The sequence below is a fragment of the Lytechinus variegatus genome, chromosome 3 (assembly GCF_018143015.1).
Source record: "Lytechinus variegatus isolate NC3 chromosome 3, Lvar_3.0, whole genome shotgun sequence".
NCBI classification, from domain to species: domain Eukaryota; kingdom Metazoa; phylum Echinodermata; class Echinoidea; order Temnopleuroida; family Toxopneustidae; genus Lytechinus; species Lytechinus variegatus.
Window position 1 is genome coordinate 5,838,807 of NC_054742.1, and position 24,220 is coordinate 5,863,026.

A 24,220-nucleotide genomic window follows, 5' to 3' on the forward strand; every position below is an offset into this window, starting at 1 on the left:
TTTCTGAGGTGGACTTGACCTTTAAGCCTGTTCACGGTTGTAAAATGCGCACAAGCAGTAAAAGGTTATTTGAGATAAACCATGTTGTTGGTTTTCAAATTCACTGACCGTATTTGATGATTATTCAGGTATTCCTTTTAAACTATTTTTGTCATCACATCCAGGCTGAAGAGTAACAAAGTCTTTGTATTCACTGGTATTTGACAGTAGCCCCAAAATAGTCAAAAAGTTCGAGGACCAGACAACAAAAGAAACAGAATTTTTTTACCCCTGATGTCTCGTCACCTGCTCTATACAATGCCTTTCATTCTTAGAATTTGAATGCTTTGCCGGAAAACTTACGCAACATCTTCATTTGAAAATGTTAGTGCTCATCCTAATGGAAAATTTGAGAAAAGTTGATCATCAGCTAACAGTGAACTGGCTTATTGGTATTGAGGAACTATTACATTTCCTGTAATTCAGTATATTTCTGTTGACCCTTGATACTGGTCAGGAAAACGTTGAACTACAAGCGTCAAAAGGTATTTGTTTCTCATGTTATTGTAACCGTGTTATTCAAATAATCACAAGTGAATGGGTTAAAGATTTTAAACAGGCAACAAACAAGTGACTTTTATTGGCGACCATGAAGGGACAGTTTGTTAAATACATGTTGCTGTGTTTTGCTGCAGGCATATGATTGATTAGTAGGACTGTTAAGCCGATATTTTGTTCACGCTATCTGTCATCTAATCTACTATTATAACTTACTTGTTACGTAAGCTCCGCCCCAAAAGATGTTTTAGATGTCAAGCATTTCACATGCAAAATTTGTACGGTAATTTGAATGAAACTTAACTAGAATTCACCTCCAGAGCAGAAATTGAATGCGTGATAGTGATTATCGTTCGTGATTCTAATCATGTTTTAGTTTGGGTTCACATCATCCTTCAAATTACGATTTGTTTTACCGTGTGAAAGGGCGGCCAGTAAAGTTTCACTCAAACTACGATACGAATTTTACGTTTGAAAGGCTGGACCTCCAAAACACCTTTTTTTATTTGGGGGGGGGGGGGGCGAGCTTACGTGACCTTTCAAGCACTTCCATAGATATTTCAATTGTCATGCACTCATCGTAGTTTTTATTTGCGATGCAGTGCTTTGATTGACAAGTCACCAAGGACACATATTACCTTTACTCGGGAATTCGAGTTCAAATCACAGTTTTCGAGTGAGCGTGTGAAAGGTCCAATGATTCTAAAGACGAATTGCAATCATCACTATAATGATGATTCAAGTTTACGTGTGAATAGGTCGTGAGTAAACTATAGCTCTGCAAACACCCGTTGTAGTTTTTAATGTTTGAGGTTATCATTGTAGGGATTCCAGCGCATTAGTTACAGTTCAAGGTATATACGGATCTTGACTTGGTAATGCATCAGTTTATTTGCCTCCCTTCTCGGCGTTATATAGTCTTTGATCAGTGTAAAGATATACACTCGCACCTAATTGCTGTTAACAGGATGACACTGTTCTCGAGTAAGTTTTTTTTATTACTACTTACCATATAAATCGAATCATTTTTATTGTTTATTTATTTTCTTTTCACGTTTATTAAATCAGGTTGACCTCATTATATTGCTGTCCTCGAGGGCCCCGAGACATAAAAAAAAAAAAAAAAAAAAAATCAGTATTTACAATATGTACAAAGAATGCATCAGTTAAAATGCCATATATATAAATCGTTCAAAAATTGATATAATGAATATAAAAATACAATCAAATAAAACAGACAAAATTAATTTCAAGAAAAAACAATGTATCTTGTACTGTCAAACTTAAGTGAATAAAAAGCGAGGAATTAAGTCAGTAAAAAAGAATAAAGTTAAAGCAATGAGAATTCACTCAGTATGGTGGTAACTGAAAAAAATAAAGGCAATGACGAAGGATTGCATATTATTGTTTCAATCTCAGTAAATCTAAAGCTGGTAAAAATTAGATCGTAATGGTAGAAAAAAATAGTTGCAGTAAACAATCATTACATTAGAAAGCCTATAATTACCACCATATTATCATAGATCGAGTTCTGGTATCTTAGTGAAATTGTGAAATATTAGCTGAAAACCGATACTTCTAATCATATCTAACACGTCAAACCTCCGTTTGGAGAAAGACCGCAGTTCAGATTGCAAACTGCGGTTTTATACCCCTTATACGTTTGGAATTCCCAAAAATCATTTCCAAGCGCAGATCAACCCTGCTTGGCCAGGTAATGCCCGCTGTCTCAATTTCACATCCACAGCTGTATATGAGCGTTGAGCCAGGAGCGAAATGATAAACAACAGCTGTGCTATTTACGTAAGACTTCTCTGCCTGCATGTAGTAAGACCTTCGGAATGATATTATTGCATTCGATATTTGATCACGTTTTCAAAGGCATATTGTATTCAGAAACCCAATGTTAGTCCATTTTCAATTTCGACGAAGAAAATCGACCTCGAAATAAGGAAAGTAAGGGAACAAGTGGAATGCCTCTGGCCGTCTCACCTGCATCACGCGGTTCAATATAGCAGCAGTGCTGACTTTGAATACTACTCTAACTCGCACAAGATGTTCAGTGATACATGGTGACTCTTATGTCCACTTTTTATGAACTAGACCAATAAACTTACAGAGATATCATGGTTATTCAACAAAAAACCCCAACATGGCCAAAGTTCATTGACCTTACATAACCTTTGACCTTGATCATGTGACCTGAAACTCGAACAGGATGTTCAGTGATACTTGATTACTCTTATGTACAAGCTTCATGAATCAGATCCATAAACTTTCAAAGTTAGGATGGTAATTCAACAGATATACCCAATTCGGCCAAAGTTCATTGACCTTTGACCTTGGTATGTGACCTGAAACGCGCACAGGATGTTCAGTGATACTTGATTACTCTAATGTCCAAGTTTAATGAACTAGACCAATAAACTTTCAAAGTTATGATGGTAATTCAACAGATACCCCCGATTCGGCCAAAGTTCATTGACCCTAAATGACCTTTGACCTTAATCATGAGACCTGAAACTTGCACAAAATGTTCAGTGATGCTTGATTACTATTATGTCCAAGTTTCATGAATCAGATCCATAAACTTTCAAAGTTATGATGGGAATTCAACAGATATCCCCAATTCGGCCAAAGTTCATTGACCCTAAATGACCTTTGACCTTGGTCATGTGACGTGAAACTCATGCAGGATGTTCAGTGATACTTGATTAACCTTATGTCCAAGTTTCATGAACTAGGTCCATATATTTTCTAAGTTATGATGACATTCCAAAAACTTAACCTCAGGTTAAGATTTCGATGTTGATTCCTCCAACATGGTCTAAGTTCATTGACCCTAAATGACCTTTGACCTTGGTCATGTGACATGAAACTCTAATAGGATGTTCAGTAATACTTGATTAACCTTATGGCCAAGTTTCATGAACTAGGTCCATATACTTTCTAAGTTATGATGTCATTTCAAAAACTTAACCTCAGGTTAAGATTTGATGTTGACGCCGCCGCCGCCGTCGCCGTCGCCGCCGCCGTCGGAAAAGCGGCGCCTATAGTCTCACTTTGCTTCGCAGGTGAGACAATAAAAATGACGGCATGGTTTGCAGGGATGTCACCGCGCTCACACATTGCCATCCATCGTGTGTGGCCGGCCCCTGCTGTGACTGTATATGCTGGGCTATTGTGTTATCTTCGGACCAAGGTTAAGAAAAAGATGTTTTGATACTTACATTGCTTGCTAATTGGGGCAGTTAGGGTTAGTCGTACTTGGATAAGCATGATAAGAGAATTGATGAAGAGGGAAACGGGTATAGCATATGTGGGACAGTGTATTAATATTGCTTGGAAAAATATCCCACATTTTACGAAATTCTGTGCTTATTTTGCCCATTTATCAGCAATTACACATTGTTTTCCAGAGTTATTGGGCAAATATTTGTTTATTTATACATAAAAACACTTGGGTAGTTTATTGTATTGGATTCTATTCGAACTCATGTTGAGATCATTACTACAACTGGTGTTTATCTTTAAGACAAGGATCGACTGCCATTTTAGGTTGATTTAAGTAGGGGAAGGCGGGGTAAGATGAGCATAGGGGCAAGTTGAGCCACCAGCCCCAGGCCAATAATGAATGAGTCAGATATTGCGGTGGTGTCATGTATTGATGACCCATAGCATAACCCCTAACCCCACCTCATTGTTTTCAACTTTGAAACAAAAAGTAGTTTTTTAGAGAGAAAAACATGAATTTCAGCCAAAAAAGTAAAAAAGAGTGTGAAAAAGATAAGTGCTTTATAAACACACACGTCTTTAAATATAATAAAGACATGATAACAACATTATTAGTCCAGGTATGGATCTTCATTCTTGTCATAGTCTTTTATATGATGGATGCATAATAAATGTGTTGAAACAAAATTATCGCACTAAGTTCGGACTGGGGTAAGTTGAGCCAAACAGCATGGGGTAAGTTGAGCCAAACAGCATGGGGCAAGTTGAGCCATGGTAATTCCTATGGTAATGTATCCTAAAAAACAAACAAACCATAAAAATCAATTGAAATGCTGGCTGAAAGGAGCAAATTTACATGACTGCTCTTTTCCTTTTAAATGATGTTAGTATTTATAGAGAATTAGCAAGTGAAAAGACTTTAAACAAAAAAATTGACATGCTGGTTCTCCCCTCATACATTTTGTACATAGTTTTTGTGGCTCAACTTACCCCAGAAGGTGGCTCAAACTTACCCCATATATGGGGCAAGTTGAGCCATTTGACATCGTTTTTTTTCAAAGGTCACGATGACTTTCAGTGTGGGGATAGAAAGTTATATTTAGGTGGAAAATATTTCAGAATTAAATTTCAAGGCAAGATACTTATTTCGACAAGATTATTAATCATATAAATTCTAACATGCAAAAAGCAAAATCTGTCACAACTTACCCCGCCTTCCCCTATTATTAAATACTCCATTCGATCATATTGTATATCAGCCAATAGATCTTGAATGAATGATTTTATTAATTATATATATCTAATGAATAAGTGAAGCTGGAACGTCTTAATGACGTTTTTACAACGTTTTTACAACATTTTCCTGACCAGTATCAAGGGTCAGATTGACGTCGTATATTGACATGATAGACTAGACGTCTTAATGATATCCATGCAGCGTATTCCTGACCGGTTTTAGATGTCATATTGATGTAATTAGGACGTCTTTTAAAGTCAAATACGACCTCTTAACGACAACTTTGCAACGTATTACTGACCAGGTTCAGATGTCATATTAATGTAGTTATGACGTCTTTATAAGTCGACTACGACGTCTTAATGACGACTCTGCAACATATTGCTGACTAGTACTAGATGTCATTTTGACGTCGCATATTGAAAAGATTATGACGTCGTATATAGTCAATTCTTATATCTTAACGTATTTTGATGTAATAATGACTTTAACATTGATATTAAATTCTACATGTAATGTACACACAACTCTTCAAAGACCTTGTCATGAGGATTATCTATTGTTACTGGGGTGCTCTGACAATGCCCAGCATTCCCAGTAACAATATAATGAGCTCAGTGTTTGTTTGATCAGGGCGATTGTGATTTTTGTCATGTTTATGCACCTGAGAGAGAACTCAAGGTGTACCGTAGCCTTTAAGTACATGTTTTCTTCCTATTCAAATGCCAAATATCTGAATTTATCAAAAGGAAACAAGTTAGTTTGACACCACGTCTGAGAAAGAAATGTTATAGGAAAGAAGCGGTAATTTGCATATACAGTTCGTCCCACAAAAACGAAACCGAGATTTATCGATGATTTATCATACCTTAATCGCAAATACAATAGACAAATGACCTATCATTGTAAAACCTAGAGTCTTCTCTTTCATTTGAAATAACTCCGATTATTCCTCATTCATACATGAGTGAGCAAAAACAATTTGAAGAAAAGAAAACAGAAATTCACTTAGCGGGCGGTATCTGAGTTTCAAATGAAAATCACATTTAAAAAAATTCAATATATCTGCTCTTTAATTTGATACCTCAATTACAAAAAATGGTCAAGAAATTAAAAAGTTCTGATTATTTGAAATAAGGCTTGAATTCCAATAATTTCATAAAATGAAGAGGTTTTACGGATTAGCTTTCAGACTTTAGGCCCCCTCACACCTAACAGAATTGCTTAAAATATGCCTTGCGATGGCTGGCGAAAAGCATTTTAACAGAAATCGCTTTCAATGGCAACTGATAGTAAATCATATTTACCCTTTGTGTTTATGTTCGTACACCTTCTGAACTAACAGCTGCAATTATACACATTCGCACGGAAATTTTGAACATGTTGAAAATTTCCCGACGAATTGAGAAATCGTTGTTCATCTGTTTGAATTCGCATCTCTTATTCAGTCTGCGGTAATCGTTAGTTTATCGTTCGTGTTTGATTGTCACGCAGTCCCTGATCGCGCTTTTGCCAATTAAAGTGGACCGATCTCAAAAGAACCCGTAACGAGGCAATACGATGACACAACAAACAAGATTTCCCGATCTATTCCCTCGTCTTCGTTTCTAATCGCACGCCATATCAAACCATTGCTCACTGTTCGTTCGTCTTATTGGGTTATATCAACCCTTCGCTCGCCATCGGCCGCAATTTTCTCAAAGAGGTGAACCGAAAAATCGATATCCTTAATTTCTTGCATGTCATATTCATCCTTCGCTTACTGTTCTTTGGTAACATTTGACAGTAGTTATACCATGGTCACATTTGCTACGGCCGCCGTAGATTCTAAAATTTCTACGGCGAGTAGCAATTCTACGGTCGCCTCAGAATTTCCACGGCCACTTACTCTAGCGGTCACATATGTTACGGTCGCCGCACGGCGTATTTTTTAATTTATGGAGAAAAGAAATCTGCGGCTGACGTATGTCCTTGAAATCATGACGTACGGTCGCCCTAGGGCGACCCTGCGCTGGCCGTAGGTTTTTCACAAATACTACGGCAGGCGCAAGGTGGCCGCAAGGCGCCCTCACGGCGGCCGCAGGGGGACTATACAGTGAGAAATACCATCATGATATTTTACATTAAACATTTCATTTCAGAAAGTTTTCAAAGTGTCGCACCATGCCCATGCGCGTATTCTGGGCGGGAGGGAGGTGGGGTTCGGGGCCCGGGCCTCGGGTAGGCGAAAAGGGGGGCCCCATAAAGAGGGAGGAAAGAAAGGGAAAGAAAAGGGAGATAAAAAAAGGAGGGGGAAATAAGAGAACGAGAAAAGGGAGAAAAGAAAGAGAGAAGGAAACAAGAAGGGAAAAGGAGAGAAGAGAAAAGGGGAAAGGGGGAGGAGTAATAAAAGTGCTGGGGCGCCAAATTGATGTTCGACTTAGGAAGGGGGGTCGCCAAATTAATGTTTGATACTGATCTGAATATTATACGATCAGTAATGTTCGACCTAGGAAGGGGGGGGGGGCAATTCGACCTTTGTGGTGATTCGCGCTTCGCGCTCGCATCGAATGATTAGTTAGATGACATCCTGTTAATGATTACCTCAATTGCGTAGAATGTCTAGTTTTGGAACGGAATATAATCGAATAATTTTTAAGTGCCCATCCTGATCTCGATTACCAATAATGCTTAGAATTTCCAAACTTTGGGTCATTTTGGAATATAGACAATCATCAACTCGCCATGACAGATAGATACCCATCCTGCTCATGCTTACAAAACTTCTCAGAATATTCTATTTTCAGGTCTATACACAAGCTATCAAAAATCGCGTTCGCATTATTTATTTGGACTTATGAAATAAATCTCCCTATAACCATGTTAACTTGTTTGTATGAATAAAGTTAAGATGTTAATAAACACGTTAGTCTTAAGTAAGAACTAAACCCTAGGAAACAACAACAAAAATCAGCATTTAACTCCCCATGATAGTAATAATAATAATGATAATGATAATAACATCATATTTTACCCAAGTTAGCCGCTAGTGAAAGGGCAATATCTGTGCTACCTGGTCACATTTGTTTTTTTTTAAGTGGTATTACAGTATATCATATTCATGGATAGTTTGCTTTTTATTAAGTCATAATAAAAAAGTTGTCTGCAGTTGTCCTTTTCATGTGATTATGAAATAAGATAATTCAACATGCATTTAAGGCACCTGTTTGCCTGACGAGGAGGGGTCACCATTTTTTTCCGAAAAGTACACATGCATATGGGCCAAAATTATAGGGAGAGGGCCCCCGAGGTGCAAAATTCTGAATACGCGCCTGGTGGCTTCCGAGCAGATAACACAAAGGAGAAGGGGAAAGGAGGGAAGAAAAACACGAGGGCAGCCGCACGGCCACCGTACGCTCAACGTACGGCCGCCGTAGACCGTTCTACGCCATGCCTACGGCTAGTCTAATTTCTACGGCGAGCGTAGAAAAGAAAAAATGTTATAACTCCGAGTTAAAATTCTACGGCCACCCCTACGGCCTGTAAAAAGTAGGAATCCGCCGTACGTCGACCCTGCGGCCACCGCAGATTTTCTGCGGCCGCCGCAGAAATCTCTCGAATTCATGTATCTACGGCCGCCGTACGGCCGCCGTAGAGCATATGTGACCAAGGTATTACTGATCGCATGATTTGACTGAAATTTTATTTGAATTCATTGGATTCGCGTGCATTTCGTTTATTTTTCCCATTCGTCACCCTTCGTCCGCCTAGATTCGGTCAGGTGGGAGGGGAATTTTATTCGACACTCAGTTTTGTTGACGATCAGTCATGCATAAAGTCTTTTGTTAACCAATTATCTATTTATTTATTTAAAAATCTTTATACAGGATAAGCATGTTCAGATAATATATACACTGTTTTTCAACATGGTCCTGTTGACATAGTAAATATCTAACAATGTACAGAAAAGATGCATTCAACAATTTAAATTCAGGCAGAGTAAATAGTAAAACAAAATTGAGTAACATAGGTATTAACAAACATAGATATATAAAAATAACAAAAGATACATTGATACATACAAGAGCGCCTTGAGCACCTAACAAGGTGGAAATGTGCGCAATATAAATATCCTATATTATTACATGTGCACTGTGTAATGAATACCAAACTGAAAGTTGAAAACATAAACCGGCATAGAGATGTATAGAATGGAGAGCGGAGAGTGTTACGAGAAGAGTGTTTTCTTATATTTCCTTTTAAAGGGATCAATTGAAGTTGCATTCTGGAGTTCCGAATCTAAATTATTCCATACATTTCCTCCTGCATATCTTAAGCTATTCTTAAAAAACTCAATGTTCGGTTAAGGTATAACAACGTTGAGCGAATTGGCAAATCTTGTATTTATTGGATGCCTATCAAAAACCACATCAATAGAATTACATAAACTTTCCAGTGGCGGACCGTGACCCGGAGGCGTATTTTTTTTTTACACCACTGCTCCGCCAAAATCCCCAGAAATACGAAAGAAACGACTCGCGGGCAAGTCTAATCTGTGCGCTCTTGAAAGCAAAGCTCTCGGAATTCCCGCGTGAGATGTGCATGTATGAACCCGGTGTATTAAGTTGAATGAATTATCCAAAACCACCTGAAATCATCCCGTTACCACATTATTTTCTTAAGGTTATTGTTGATATTATGGAAAAAGGTTCTAAAAACCATTTTAATTTGTAACTGAGCTGATTTTGTATTGACAATGAAGATGTAAAGGATATTGTCTATTCAAAGTCTTGTGGCGAATTGAATTTGCTGAAAGAAAGTGTGGTGAGGGCACTTTTAGTATTTTTCCTACAGTAGGGGAAGGCGGGGTAAGTTGAGCAAAGGGGCAAGTTGAGCCACCAGCCCCAGGCCAGTAATGAATGAGTCAGACATTGTGGTGGTGTTATGTATTGATGACCCATAGCATAACCCCTTACCCCACCACATTGTTTTCAACTTTGAAACAAAAAGTAGTTTTTTAGAGGGTAAAATATGAATTTCAGCCAAAAAAGTAAAAAAGAGTGTGAAATAGATAAGTGCTTTATAAACACACACGTCTTTAAATATGATAAAGACATGATAACAACATTATTAGTCCATGTATGGATCTTCATTCTTTTCATAGTCTTTTATATGCATAATAAATGTGTGGATACAAAATTATCGCACTAAGTTCGGACTGGAGTAAGTTGAGCCGAACAGCATGGGGCAAGTTGAGCCATGGTAATTCCTATGGTAATATATCTTAAAAAACAAACAAACCATAAAAATCGATTGAAATGCTGGCTGAAAGGAGCAAATTTACATGACTACTCTTTTCCTTTTAAAGGATTTTAGTATTTATAGAGAATTAGCAAGTAAAAAGACTTTAAACAAATAAATTGACATGCTGGTTCTCCCCTCATACATTTTGTACATAGTTTTTGTGGCTCAACTTACCCCAGAAGTGGCTCAAACTTACCCCATATATGGGGCAAGTTGAGCCATTTGACATCATTTTTTTTCAAAGGTCACGATGACTTTCAGTGTGGGGATAGAAAGTTATATATAGGTGGAAAATATTTCAGAAGAATTAAATTTCAAGGCAAGGTACTTATTTCGACAAGATTATTAATCATATCAATTCTAACATGCAAAAAGCAAAAACTGTCACAACTTACCCGCCTTCCCCTATACAGTGCGTATCAAAAAAAAAGTTTACACTTAGAAAAAATCCTGTAAAATTATACATTTGTAATATCCTGAAGATTTTTTCACATTTTAACATTGATACAGGTCCATTTAAGCAAATGACGATAAAAACTGTTGAAAAATATTTCCGCTTGAGTGAGCACCACTTACTTTTGAAAAGTTAGTGAAAAATGATTTGCGCAGAACTTTGAATTAGTTATGCCATTAAAAGTAGACCTTAATCATGAATAACACGTGGAATTTAGCTAGTAAAATTGATTTGAAGATATCTTTTACCTATTTAACTTGTTTCTTTGCCCAAACCACTTCGAGGAGTGCATTGCGCCACACCCCACTCCCCCACACAGCGAGGCCATCGGGACGATATTTGCTTTACACTGAGCTGTGAATTACATGAAATGTCTTAGGCTTGATTTTCATTTTTTTAATCGTTGTCAAGCTTGGAAAAGGTGTGGAGAAACAAGTATTAAATAAAAAATGAAATGTAAACCCACTTTAAATGATAAAAACGTAGTGAAAAAGTGCTAGAGATGTCTGATATAAACTTTGGTTCAGATTCAGCTATGTCCTCAGATCCAGCAGGCACAAACATGGTAAAAGTTGTGTATACTAAGTGATAAAATTTCAATTTGGGTGGCAAAATTGTTAGAAAATGCTTGAATGTATCCGTTTTATTTCAATTGACTAAAAGTGCAAGGGAAATGTATGAGAAATGTTTCACAGGGTAAGTTTGATTTCAGTCTTTCCCCTTGACACAGCGTACAAACGGGCATTTCTGCGCAAACAGATTTCTGCGAGCTTTACAAAAATGGACAGTGCTCACTCAAGTGTAACATTCTGTCAAAACTTTTACTTTCATTGGATAGATTAGACCCAAACTCAGGATTGTATGTGAAAAAATTACCCACATGTTGTATATTTTTAAATTCCCAGGGCTTTTTCAAAGTGTAAACTTTTTTTTGATACGCACTGTATAGGCCTCACTAACGTCCCTACGGGGGGGGGGCAGGGGGGCAGTCTGCCCCCCCTGACGAGTCACAAACCATGCAAGGGACGTATCCCTGCCCCCCCCTGACGAGCTTGAAGCCCTTTTTTTTGCTTGTCAATTTTTTTTTTCTGGTACGAAATCCTATATTTGTGGTTGAAGACCTAGTTATTTATTTATTTTTTTTTTGCTTGTCAAATTTTTGGGCGGACGAATTTGCCCCCCCGTGAAAAATCCTAGGTACGCCACTGATATAGGACTTCTAGTATTGACTTGTTCTGAGGTTTTCCCAACCTTAAATACTTTTCAGAATCACGTACAGAGTATACATTTGCAGCAATTTGTACGTAGTGCACCTGTTGGATAAAGTTCAGTAGTAGCTGTGATCTGAGAAAGATGAAAAGAGCCCGAAAAGAGAAGCTATAAGGGTGGGGAGTGCGAAGGAATAGAGATAAAGGGGGAGAGCTAGGAGATACAAGGAGATTGATTTGGAAAAAAAATATATTGTGAAAAAAAAATCAAAAGAAATGGACCTTAAGCAAGAGGGGTGGGGGAACAAAACAAGAGTCTACCCAAGCAGAAAAATCAGATGAACAAAACGAAAACGTTCATTGGACATCTAAATATTTATGAAATTTTAATCACATGAAAATATGGGGAAATCACATGACAAATTGCCGATTTCATGAAGTCATGGATGCACCACTAACCATTTATTTTGTTTACAAATGTATTTATACTGCAAAAAAAATCATTATTTGACCCATCACATGATTTTTTCAGAACTCGAATCAAGCCTTACATAAATTGTTATGTAGGCCTTCTTAAAATATAATGAACTCAAAATATTGAGCTTGACTATATTTTTACACCTTTAATCACTCAATTATATAAATATTGAATCATAAATTCATATTTTCAAGGTTGTTAAATAGAACTCATATCAATTTGTTTGCGCTCCTTTTTTGCAGTGCGTAGCGTGATAAATTATTTCCCTATGGAGAATAATAGAAAATACGCAGTTTATGAGGGATTTACTAAGATATCTCCCAAACGCGTCAACAAGGTGATCTATCAAAACAGAATAGAATAGAGCAGATTCTCACCTTGAACATGATATGATTTTCAGTCAATTTTAGTCAAATTAAGTTCTGTCACTTTTGAGGTTTTTGGAACCTTTCTTGATGATTTTGGAAATCCATTTGTACATGAGCCAATGGGCAAGTGCGGGAAACGAAACGTTTGGTGCGACTTCACATTGTTGTAAAAAAATACATAGGTCACAATAGACCCTATCAAAAAAAGACATTTTGCAGAAAATGCTGTAGATTGCGAATACCTAAGAATGATTTTGATTGGATAAAAAAAACCTCTGTCACTTTTCACATTTGCAAAAGCTTTTGCAATTTTGGTCACTATAGTTTGGCGGCCGGTTCAGCCGATGGCATTGTGTGTACACAGTACAGTACACAGTAAACACGCATAGCTAGGCAACGCAGCGCGTGAAGAATTTCACTATTCGTACAGCGACGACTTGAGTGTATGTTGGATAGAACCGTACCATTTTTGACCGGGGGGTGTGCCAATGAATGCAAGCTAGTGATCAAGAAGAGTTACAAAACTGAAGGGAGTGAGAAAACAAGGAAAGTGAGAGGGAAATTTATGAAAACAAGTAATGCGAGGAAAAATTACAAGAAAAGGAGAGAAAGGAGAAGAAGTGAAAACACGCAGCTGAGTGCGCTCACGATATGTAAGTTGAACACCCCTGCACCGCAATGTAGCAGCCCGCCACTATACACATAGACTGCCTGCACGATGCGAAGACAGCGGCGCGTATTAGTGACTGTGCGTTAAACGTCCCATTTCTATGCCTTATAAAAGGAGCGTTTTTTGTACACAACAAATTGATATGATAAAGTCTGTAATAATGGAAACATGAAAAGCATATCTATCATCTAGATATCCTGGAAAAAGTTTTGAGGAAATCAAAATTTCGAAAAAAAATAAATTTTGTAGTAATGATTAATGAACTATGGTTAGTCGTGCACCTATGATGTCAGCAAGTTGGTAATCGCTTGGTGATATTCACTTCATTGAAAATTCATAACATTCTTATTAGTTGTCCGATTTCCCTCAAACTTTTTATGCCCTTTCTGTCAATCTGATTTTTCTTGTCCCGTTGAAAAAAAAAGTTATTTTGGCGTAGACTTTCCTTTAAAAAACTGAGAAAGAAAGAATTAATAGAGAGGTAGAGAGAAGATCGTATCTGCCAAATAAAAATGATAATAATAATGATCAAAATATGACTAATATAAAATCATATTTCTAGAGCGCATATCACTGCAGAAGCAGTCCCTATGTGCTGTGTAATTAACTAGAGAAAAGCAAAGGTATCAAGGTGTACTTATCAATAATTACAGACCAAATTTATCGACAAAGTGATTGTGCCTAATTTAATGGGATTTAATGACAACAAAATAAAGTATTTTTTGTATTGGGCAAAAAGCAAGAGGACAATGCAGAGACCACTGTCGCCTAAATCAGAACGGAGAATGCTGGAGAGACTCAGAGAGAGAGGGTGAGTGCTGAAGATCAGAGAGGTGAAAATTCTAATCGACGAAGAAAAGAAATCTTGTCTATCTGCAGCTAACCCTCGCTAGTTCTTTGTTTCATGTATCTGAATGTCTGGAGGTGCCATAAGTGCGATTAGGTCCCTACAAACTAAACGCTTTTAAAAAGCTATATATCTATATTGAAATCATAAGGTTTGTTTTGTATGACCATATTGAACGAAATCAAGATGTGTACGACGAAACGTGTGTGGTCAACGTGTTAGACTCTAGCGCGAGCCGTTTCTGTGGGGTTTTTCAATATTTTGGCGGAGCAGTGGTGTAAAAAAAAAATACGCGACCCGGAGGGGACAAAGCATAGGAGGGGCACTCTATTGTTTGCGAACAATGCTGTTCCCCTCCAATGCTTTGTCTCCTCCGGGTCACGGTACGCCAATGCATGAACGTATCGGAGCATATCCATAGACACAGTTATACATAATACATGCAAGGAAATAATTTCGTCTTTTTTCTAAAACCTGCCATTTCAATCTCTTAATAATGTCAATACCATTATGAGTATAATTCTTTTCAACTATTCTCGCTGCTCTTTTTTGTAATCTAAACAAAATTTTCCTATTACTGACAGTACAGTTCCTCCATACTGAACAAGAGTAATCCAGTATGGGCTGAATTGTACAATTATAAATTTTATTTAGAACATTCGTATTAGTGAAATTACTGACCTTTTTCAAAGAAAATAACTTAAAAGCTAAAGATTTACTTAGGTTCTTTACATACAAAATCCACGAAAGAATCTCATCAATTTCGATTCCTAGATACCTAATATGTTTTACTTGTTTTATAATGCTATTATCCAGATGTATGTTTAATTCTTATGAAGATTGTGTGTTTCGTTTTAATAACATAGTATACGTTTTGTCGACATTAAATTTTAATTTCTTTCTCTTATACCACCTACTTATGTTTTCAAGATCAGCCTGTAATTTAGTAGTAATGACTTCGGTACTTTTATCAGAAATATAAATAACAACATCATCTGCATATATATTGCATGAACATGATAATAAACATTCACTTAAGTCATCAATAAAAACAAGAAAAAGTAGGGGATCCAGGGCACTACCCTGTGGCATTCCTACAGAAGAATGATTAAATTTAGACGATTTTCCATGACAATAAACAATTTGTTTTCTACCTGATAAGTTATTAGTAAACCATATCAACCAGGGTGACCAGATTTCACAAAATGAAATACGGGACAATCGACAAAAAAGATCAACAAATAAGGCTACACAGTGTTACACCTGTGAACAATTATAAAGAATTGGAAAGGATCGAGGCCGTGAACGAAAGAATGAAGGAGAGAAAGAAAAGACGAAAGAAAAGAGATATATTGAGAAGAAAGAAAAAATTAAGGGGAAAATGAAGGAAAAAATAAAAAAAAAGAATATAAAGAAAATTAGAATAAAATGATGAAAGAAAGAATAAAAGAGAGAAAAAAGTTTCCGTCATTCTTTGAATTGAATAAAGAAAGAAAGGAATGGAAGAAAAATACATGTGTTAAAGACAAAATAAAGGAGAGAAAGAAAAAAAATAAGAAAAAGGAGGAGGAAAGAAAATTGTTTCCTTCATTCTTTGAAAGAAAGAAGCAAACAAAGAAAGAAGGAAAACAGTAAGGGAGGAGGGAAGGAAGGAATTAAGGGAGGGGGGAGAAAGAGTAAGGGAAAGAATGAGAAGGAAAAATAAAATAAAGAATGAAAGAAAGAAAGAAAGGAGGAAAGAGAGGGAGGAAGAGTGAAGTGAGGAGGGAGTGAAAACATAATGGAAGAACAGAAAGAATTAAAAGAAAAAGGAGAGGAAGGGAGGGGAGAAGAAAAAAGTTTAAAGAAACAATGAAGGAAATAAAAAGGGTCACCGGAATCCGAACCCCCGCTCTATATACCGACTGAGATATCGCAATCGCGCCTCCTAACCATAATATGTTTACACGTGAATATGAAGAACACATTTGTTCTTCACTAAAGATTATCCGAACCATATCAATCCATCATCAGAATGAAATAGACCAATCGTGGAGTTACACTGCAAAAACTCCGGTGTTGATTTAACACCAGCCCGGAATCACACCAGAGAAGCATTGAAACATCACCAGTTTGGAATCAAAGCGATGCTTTTTTAATGCTAATTAGTGTTGACTGTAATTATAAACACATATCTGGTGTTCGACCAAAACGAAACTGGTGTTGTTTAACACTTCCCTGGTATGGACATATATAGATTCCCGGCTGGTGTTAAATCAACACCAGAGTTTTGGCAGTGTAGAGGCAGACTAATGGCAACATCAGGTCAGAATAATCAATATATTTGATTTAATGTATTCTTTTCTTCTGCATTCATACACTGTTAGAAAAAATAAAAGAAGTTCCTGGAGCAGAGTCTCGAGAACACCTGTAATCTTACCGAATTGCGTAATAATCATTCTGTAAATTCATAAAACAAGAATTTTTCTGCAATTTAACAGAACAGGTCTGTTTAAAAAAGGGGAAAAGCGTGTTTTATTCAAGGAAATTTGTAAGATTCCATACATCAAATACCAATTTCCTGTAAGATTACGCAATTCGGTAAGATTACAGGTGTTCTCGAGACTCTGCTGCAGGAACTTCTTCTATTTTTTCTAACAGTGTAGCATTCGCATAATATGTTTTTTCATTACACAACAAAAAGCATTTTGATAAATATTTTTTTTGGCATGAATCACTAATCAAATGAAATGTTATTCTAAGCAAATATGACCTACACTCAAATAAATGAAGTTCCTGCAGCAGAGTCTCGAGAACACCTGTAATCTTACCAGATATAGCGTAATCTTATAGCAAATTGGTATTTGGTGTATATGGAACCTCACTTACAAATTTCCTTCAATAAAACACCCTTTCCCCTTTTTAAACAGTAACTGTAAAATTGCAGAAAATTCATGTTTTATGAATTTACAGAAAGATTCTGATATCGCTTTTTGCAAAATCTTCTTTCTTTTTTCTGTAAAATCAGGGTTTTTTTAACAGTGTATATGGCCTACAATCAAAGCTGCAGAGATCAAATCTGCATTGCAATATACATGCCGGTACTGTTAGATGACCAATAGATTGACTTTTTTTAAAATCAATTTGACTGACATAATATTTATAACACTATATTATTAAAATCCTACACCCGATACCGTATCTTCACATGATCCCTTTATGATTATTTTCTTTCGATTTTGTTATAAATATACAAGTATATGTTCTGTTTTGATTCCATTCACTGAATTGTCGTCAATATCCTCATGCAGGTTCCGTATCGGTAATTAGATTTGCCTAGTAATAATACGTTGTGGTTTCCTTACTGTTGAAATGAGGAAAGAAATGTTACATTTATGAATAATATATCATGTTGTATTATATAAAAGAAAAAGGAGAGGAAGGGAGGGGAGAAGAAAAAAGTTTAAAGAAAGAAAGAATGAAGGAAATAAAAAGGGAAATTTGATAAAGAAGACGGGTAATAAAAGGAGGAAAGAAAGAAAAATGAACACAGAGAGAGAAAGGGTCAGATAGGAATTAAAGATGGAACAAAAACAGGCAAGCAGGAAGGATAGAAGGATGAAGAATGATAGAAAATAAAGAAAGAGGAATCTGAGAACCCATGATATAATTATACAAATTTCCCGCCGATTTTGTGATTATTTTGGCATGTTTGGTGGAGAGAATCTGCTCCGATCCTACATGCCTAGCTAGTACTAGCTTGCCACACATTGGCAGGAGGCCAGTTCGTTTGCGATGTATTGGGTTAGCAAGAAAATCACCGCAGAGCTTGCAAAAGTTATTTTATTGTTGTCTCTGCTTCGTCATCTGTTGGTTATTTTGAAAATTCGTCACTTTTAAATACATTTTGTTGAATATTCTGAAATACGGGACAATTAGGCGTCCCGGGGAGGGTTTGTCGGGACGCCGGGACAAAGAAGCAAAATACGGGACAATCCCGGGAAATACGGGACGTCTGGTCACCCTGATATCAACTCATTATTTTTAACACCATATCTTTCCATTTTTTCCAATAGGATATTATTAATACAGTCAAAACATTTATATATGTCCCCAAAACAAGCACCAACCATCCCACGTTCGTTGAAAGAATCATCCCAATCTTCTAATATCTTATGTAAACATGTAGTTGTCGAATGATTAGGTAAAAATGCATCTTGCTCAATGTTTATGAAATTGTGTTTTGTAAGATAGGAAAGAAACTGACTTTGTACATCTTTTTCAAGTAACTTCGCCAAATGACATACAACAGATATTGGCCTGTAGTTAATCATATCATCCAAATCCCCTTTACCTTTATAAATTGGAGTGGTTCGAGCGATCTTCCAGTCATCTGGTATAGATCCGCTAGACAGGCTTTCATTAAAGATTACACTCAATGATGCACTTATAAAAGGAGCGCTATACTTAATAGTTTGGTATCTGAATTTAAAATGTCGAGATTAGAGTCATTCGGCAACTGTGAAAGGATATTTGTTACCTTTTCACTAGTGACACACTGGAATGTAAAAGTATAAATGCTGTCAGGATGAATCCAAACAAAATCATCGTTTTTAAATGAGTCTGAAATTTTCTTGCCAACATTCATAAAAAAAAATCGTTAAAATCATCCCCATTCAGGGAATTGGGTATATCATTATTTTTTGTTTCTGTCCTGTAAATTTATTAATTTCTTTCCATAATTTCTTACTATAACCTTTATACATTTCAGTTATATTATTAAAGTACTCTCGTGCGATAGCGTAGGTGGGAAACCGGTGAAAACTGGTTTGTTTCATAAAATTATATGGAAATATAAGCATTGTTACGAAGAAACATAACATTGTTATTTCTTGAATTTTCTGCGATTTAGCTATTAAAATAAAGAGTGGATATTGAACGTTTTAGGTGTGTGATTTTCTTTTTGAAATATTGATATCCCCTGCCAAATGACTTTTTGCTTTCCTTTCTTCAAATTGATTTTACTTACTCATGCGTAGATGTGAAATCTTTTATCGTATATCACCTAAAAGAACAGATTCCAAGATTTACAATGATAGGTTATTTCTCTATTGTATTTGTGATTAAATTATGATAAATCATCGCTAAACCTCGGTTTCGGTTTTTGTGGGACGCACTGTATATCGAATAGAAAATGTTATCTATCCATACCGCCCCGAGTCCCGCATTTTCTGTGAGTAGTAGTTCGCACCAACGTGACGTCGCTATTGTTCAAACCGCTAGCAATTGCTTTCTGAAGGCAAGAAAGGGATTCAGGCACTACCATACGTGCATACGGAATCAAGCAAAAGCCTAGAAAAAGAAATGGTTACTTTTGATGGATCTGACCCATCGTCTTAATGCAATGTTCTCCTTCTTTTAGACTGTTTGAAGTCCTGCTAGACACTTCTGTTTAAGGAAATTTCTGGCTCATCTTTCCACCTTCAAGACCTTTCAAAGGTAACCCAACAACTCACGTATTTTAAAGCTATTACGTTACTGTATTGTTGCAAAGTGGACCATTAATTCCATTTTATTCTTCTTCAGAAAACTGTACTCTCACGTCCGTACTGTTTACATGACCATGGGTCAAATGCATAAAAAAGTAGCAATTGATTTTGATTGTCTTATTCCATGTGCATAAAAACGAGCTACCAAATGATTTTGCTAGTAAGCTCAAGCAATTGCTAATTGCCTGGTAGCATTTACTTGACGATTGCTAAAAAGTGTATGCATAAAGCGAAATAGCAATAAAGCAATGGCTAGCAATTGCCGGTGCTTGAAGAAATTACTTTCTAGCAATGGCTACTTTTTATGCATCTGACCCATTATGGATGCTGGTATATTCTGTCTGATGTGATGAAAACTGGCTGTCAAATTCAAACGCAGGTCGGTGGATGAGGGCGAAACAGCCACATCCCACCAATTGGCGGCGCAAAAATATAAGATAGTCATGATACAATAGAAAGAATTTAGGTCAGTAGAAGTTTCAGTCGCCCTTCGCGCTCACATCATTGATCTAGTTAGGTCCATATCCGATTTACAATTTTCCTACATGTTAAACAGTGCTAAAAGATCCAGTTTTCAGGTTGGAATTGTCACCATTCTTGAGCTCATGTTCCGCACTCGAATCATTCAGGTAGTATCACCTTCTCTTTTTGGGAACAAATCTAAAAATGTGCTTTAAACTTCAGTATTTAATTACACCCTCAAAAAAAAATCAGAAGACGGTTTTTAGCGGCAGATCAGGAAAATTTATAATACTTCTCCACCTCCCTAATAGCGAAAGCTGAATTCCGAAATCTAGTTTAACTCAAATTTTATATTAACTGACTACAGATATCGACGACACTCTATGAACGAAGGCACTGCAGAGAATAATCAAGAGTTCGTGCACAACATAAGAAGAAATGACGTCACAAAGAAGCAACCGTGTGTCTGATGATAAACTTTCAAAGCTTGATTTGCATCTACCAAGTGAGTGGATATAGAACTGATGTTTTATCTAGATATATTCTATAAAATGATGGCGACTGAAGGCCATAGCTGCATGTATATGATCACACTCCAAATGAAGAACCTAGACTCCAAAATATTGACCATAATTGACGGACTAATGTAATAGATTCCATAGTTATTATCAAGGAGCTTCCTTGTTATTATCAACAATGCTAACATTTTTTTTATTCAGGTAGCAGAGCTTAAAACAGTATGCATGGTATGTGTACATGTAACTCATGTAAGTGTTGCATATTCATTTCATTTATTCATATTCAGATTAATATTCCACAAATTTAAAGTAAATTTCATCGATAACAAATCATTTCAACTGGAAAAAAATACTTCGTCTGCATGAAATAAGCAGATTTCGACACGCACTAACATAGAAAAGGTGGACGGGTCTGCTGAAAAGCAAAGCTTGTAAGATGTAGGCCCACTATCATGACTATCAAAATGAATATACAGTGCATATAAAAAAAACTTTACACTTTGAAAACGCCATGGGAATATACAGCATGTGGGTAATTTTTTCCACATATAATCATGGTTTTGGGTCTCATCTATCGAATGACATTAAAAGTTTAGACAGAATGTTACACTTGGGTGAGCACTGTCCATTTTTGTAAAGGTCGCAGAAATATGTGCAGAAATACTTGTTTCCACGCTGTGTCAAGGGAAAAATCAAACTTACCCAGAGAAACATTTTCACACATTTGCCTTGCACTTTTAGTCAATTGAAATAAAACAGATACATTCAAGCATTTTGTAACAACTTTGCCACCCAAATTAAAATTTCAACACTTAGTAAGTACAACCTTTACCCTTTTTGTGCCAGCTGGATCTGAGAACATTGATTAGCAAAATGAAAATCAAGCCGAAGCCATTTCATGTAAATCACAGCTCAGTGTAAAGCAAATATCCTCTCGATGGCCTCGGTGTCTGGGGGAGTGGGGTGGGGCGCAATTCACTCTTCGAAGTGTTTTGGGCAGGGAAACAAGTTAAAAAAGGTAAAAGATATCTTTAAATCAATTTTACTAGCTAAATTCCACGTGTTCTTCATGATTAAGGTCTTCTTTTATTGGCATAACTATTTCAAAGTTCTGCGCCAATCATTTTCACTAACTTTTCAAAAGTACGTAGTGCTCATTCAAGCGGAAACATTTTTTGACAGTTATATCGTCATTTACTTGAATGGATCTGTTCCAATGTTAGAATGTGGAAAAATCTTCAGGATATTACAAATGAATTTTACAGGATTTTTTCAAAGTGTCAACTTTTTTTATACGCACTGTATAGTAATACGATAAAAAAACCCCGAGAAAATCTATTCACACTATAATGGACACAAAATTATACATGTACAAATATTAACTTTAAAATAATAAACAGTACGACCATGGGTAATTAAGAAAGTTCATAAGATATTTGATTAAATCAGTAAGAATTAAGAAAGGATTTTGTTTAATGAGTAATCAAATTAGTTCAGATTAACCGCCTCGTTTAAAGGGGAAGTTCACCATGACAAAAAGTTTATTGTAAAAATAGCAGAAAAAATAATAAAAAAATATTGACGAAGGTTTGAGAAAAATTCATCAAATAATTAAAAAGTTATTTGAATTTCAATTATTTGATTTGTGACGTCATATGCGAGCAGCATTCCTACATACATGACATAGCGAATGGTAAAAAATTAATGAAATGTCATTTTCTCAGGAAATTCAAAATTGTTTTCACTGTACCTTTTGTATGTCAATAGACAAATCATTTCACACCCGATCATGAATAGAAAACATAATTAAGTCATCAGGAACCATAAAAAATTTGAAATTAATGCATTTTATATTACATAACACATGGGGCAGCTGCTCGTTTATGACGTCACAAATCCAAAACTTTGAACTCAAATAACTTTCTTCTTCTTTAACGGATTTTCCTCAAACCTTCACCAATAATTTTTACTATTTTTTCTGCTATTTTTACAACAAAGTTTTTATCAGGGTGAACTTCCCCTTTAATGCTCTGTCCAGACAGACAATCGCGATTCCAGTCCTGTAAATAGATCTGATTTTAGGTAAATGATAGTCATTAGACTGTATATTGATAAAACTACTACTACTACTACTACTACTACTACTACTACTACTACTACTACTACTACTACTACTACTACTACTACTATTACTACTAGTTTTAGTACTACTAATACAACTACTATTACAACTACTACTGCTACTACTACGACTACTACTACTGATAATAATAACAACGGCATATTTACCAAGGATAATAACCTCAGTCCAGAAAACTGTCTCCCTACAGGCCCTACTATTATTGAAATGAATAATTATTACTTATATTTTTGTAGGGCATTATGAACGATAAGTATATTGGAATAGCTTTATAACACGTTTAAGCGGGACAGAGCTCTGACTTTCAGAATACGTTTCTGACGAAATGATTCATCTGTATGAGCTCTAAAAGTACATTGCAAATCACTCGCAGTGCTTTTTTTTTTTGGGGGGGGGTGGTGACGCGACAATTGCGCTGGGCTACATTTCATCTTAGATATAGGGTTATAGTCGGGGTTCAGTTATACCACACCCATTCTTTACACCAGGGCGTAAGACAAGAACGACAGAGGGCGAAGAACAGGCGGTATGATATGCATACACCGTTAATTCTTGATAATAAACATTAAAACTGAAAATCCCTGTTAACGTCATTATTTCTCAGCCCTCATCAACCAATCAAATAATCCAGCACAGATGAGTTAAGACACTCATTTACTTCACAATAACTTAAAATTCCACAGTCCAACAATGACGTTGATTACAAGTATTCGAAATCATGACGACGACAATTGATGACAAATGATGGTTCAATCTGCAGTTCAGAAACAAAATTAACAATCATAAATAAGGAGTCTAGAATGTCAACATTATAACACAATTGCAAATGTATAAGCCCAAAGGGTATGCTTAGTTTTCTTTGATCTAACTGAATGAATCTGAATATATCGAGTTTGTTCATACCACAATTAACATACCAATGCCTACCCTTGAAATGGTCATCAATAAATATTTCAACAAGTAAAGCCTTGATAACATTATAATAAACAAAGGTTTAAACATCGTACCCATGGTAACCAGTTTCAAATGTGTAAAGAATTAATTCACCACTGTTGTACACAAGAGCATAAATTCCACTCAAATTTGCCTACTTATATCATTCCTTTATACTCCATGTAAGTTGCATATGAAATTAACCCATTTTGGGAATTCGTATGGCCGGGAGGGGGGAGGGGGGTTTGGGGGCTCCCAGCCCCCTTGATATCTCGGCCGGTGACCGCGCGATCGCGCCGAAAACCGGCACTCAGGTTGTCTGG

General features: G+C 36.3%; 1 protein-coding gene across 4 annotated transcripts in view; it reads left to right on the plus strand.

Moving 5' to 3' along the window:
* The first annotated feature begins 289 nt into the window (after positions 1-289).
* Positions 290-24,220, plus strand: part of LOC121410073 (amidase-like) — a 57,753-nt gene continuing 33,822 nt past the window's right edge. Inside the window, exons 1-3 of one of the 4 annotated variants that reach the window (XM_041601928.1) lie at positions 291-524; positions 19,718-19,794; positions 20,674-20,811. In XM_041601928.1, coding sequence (XP_041457862.1) covers positions 20,745-20,811 — 67 coding nt within the window. In that variant the 5' untranslated portion in view covers positions 291-524; positions 19,718-19,794; positions 20,674-20,744. Of the gene's footprint in view, positions 525-1,203; positions 1,522-19,717; positions 19,795-20,673; positions 20,812-24,220 lie in introns of those variants that run through there. The other 3 variants (XM_041601926.1, XM_041601930.1, XM_041601927.1) reach the window with 3 other exon arrangements.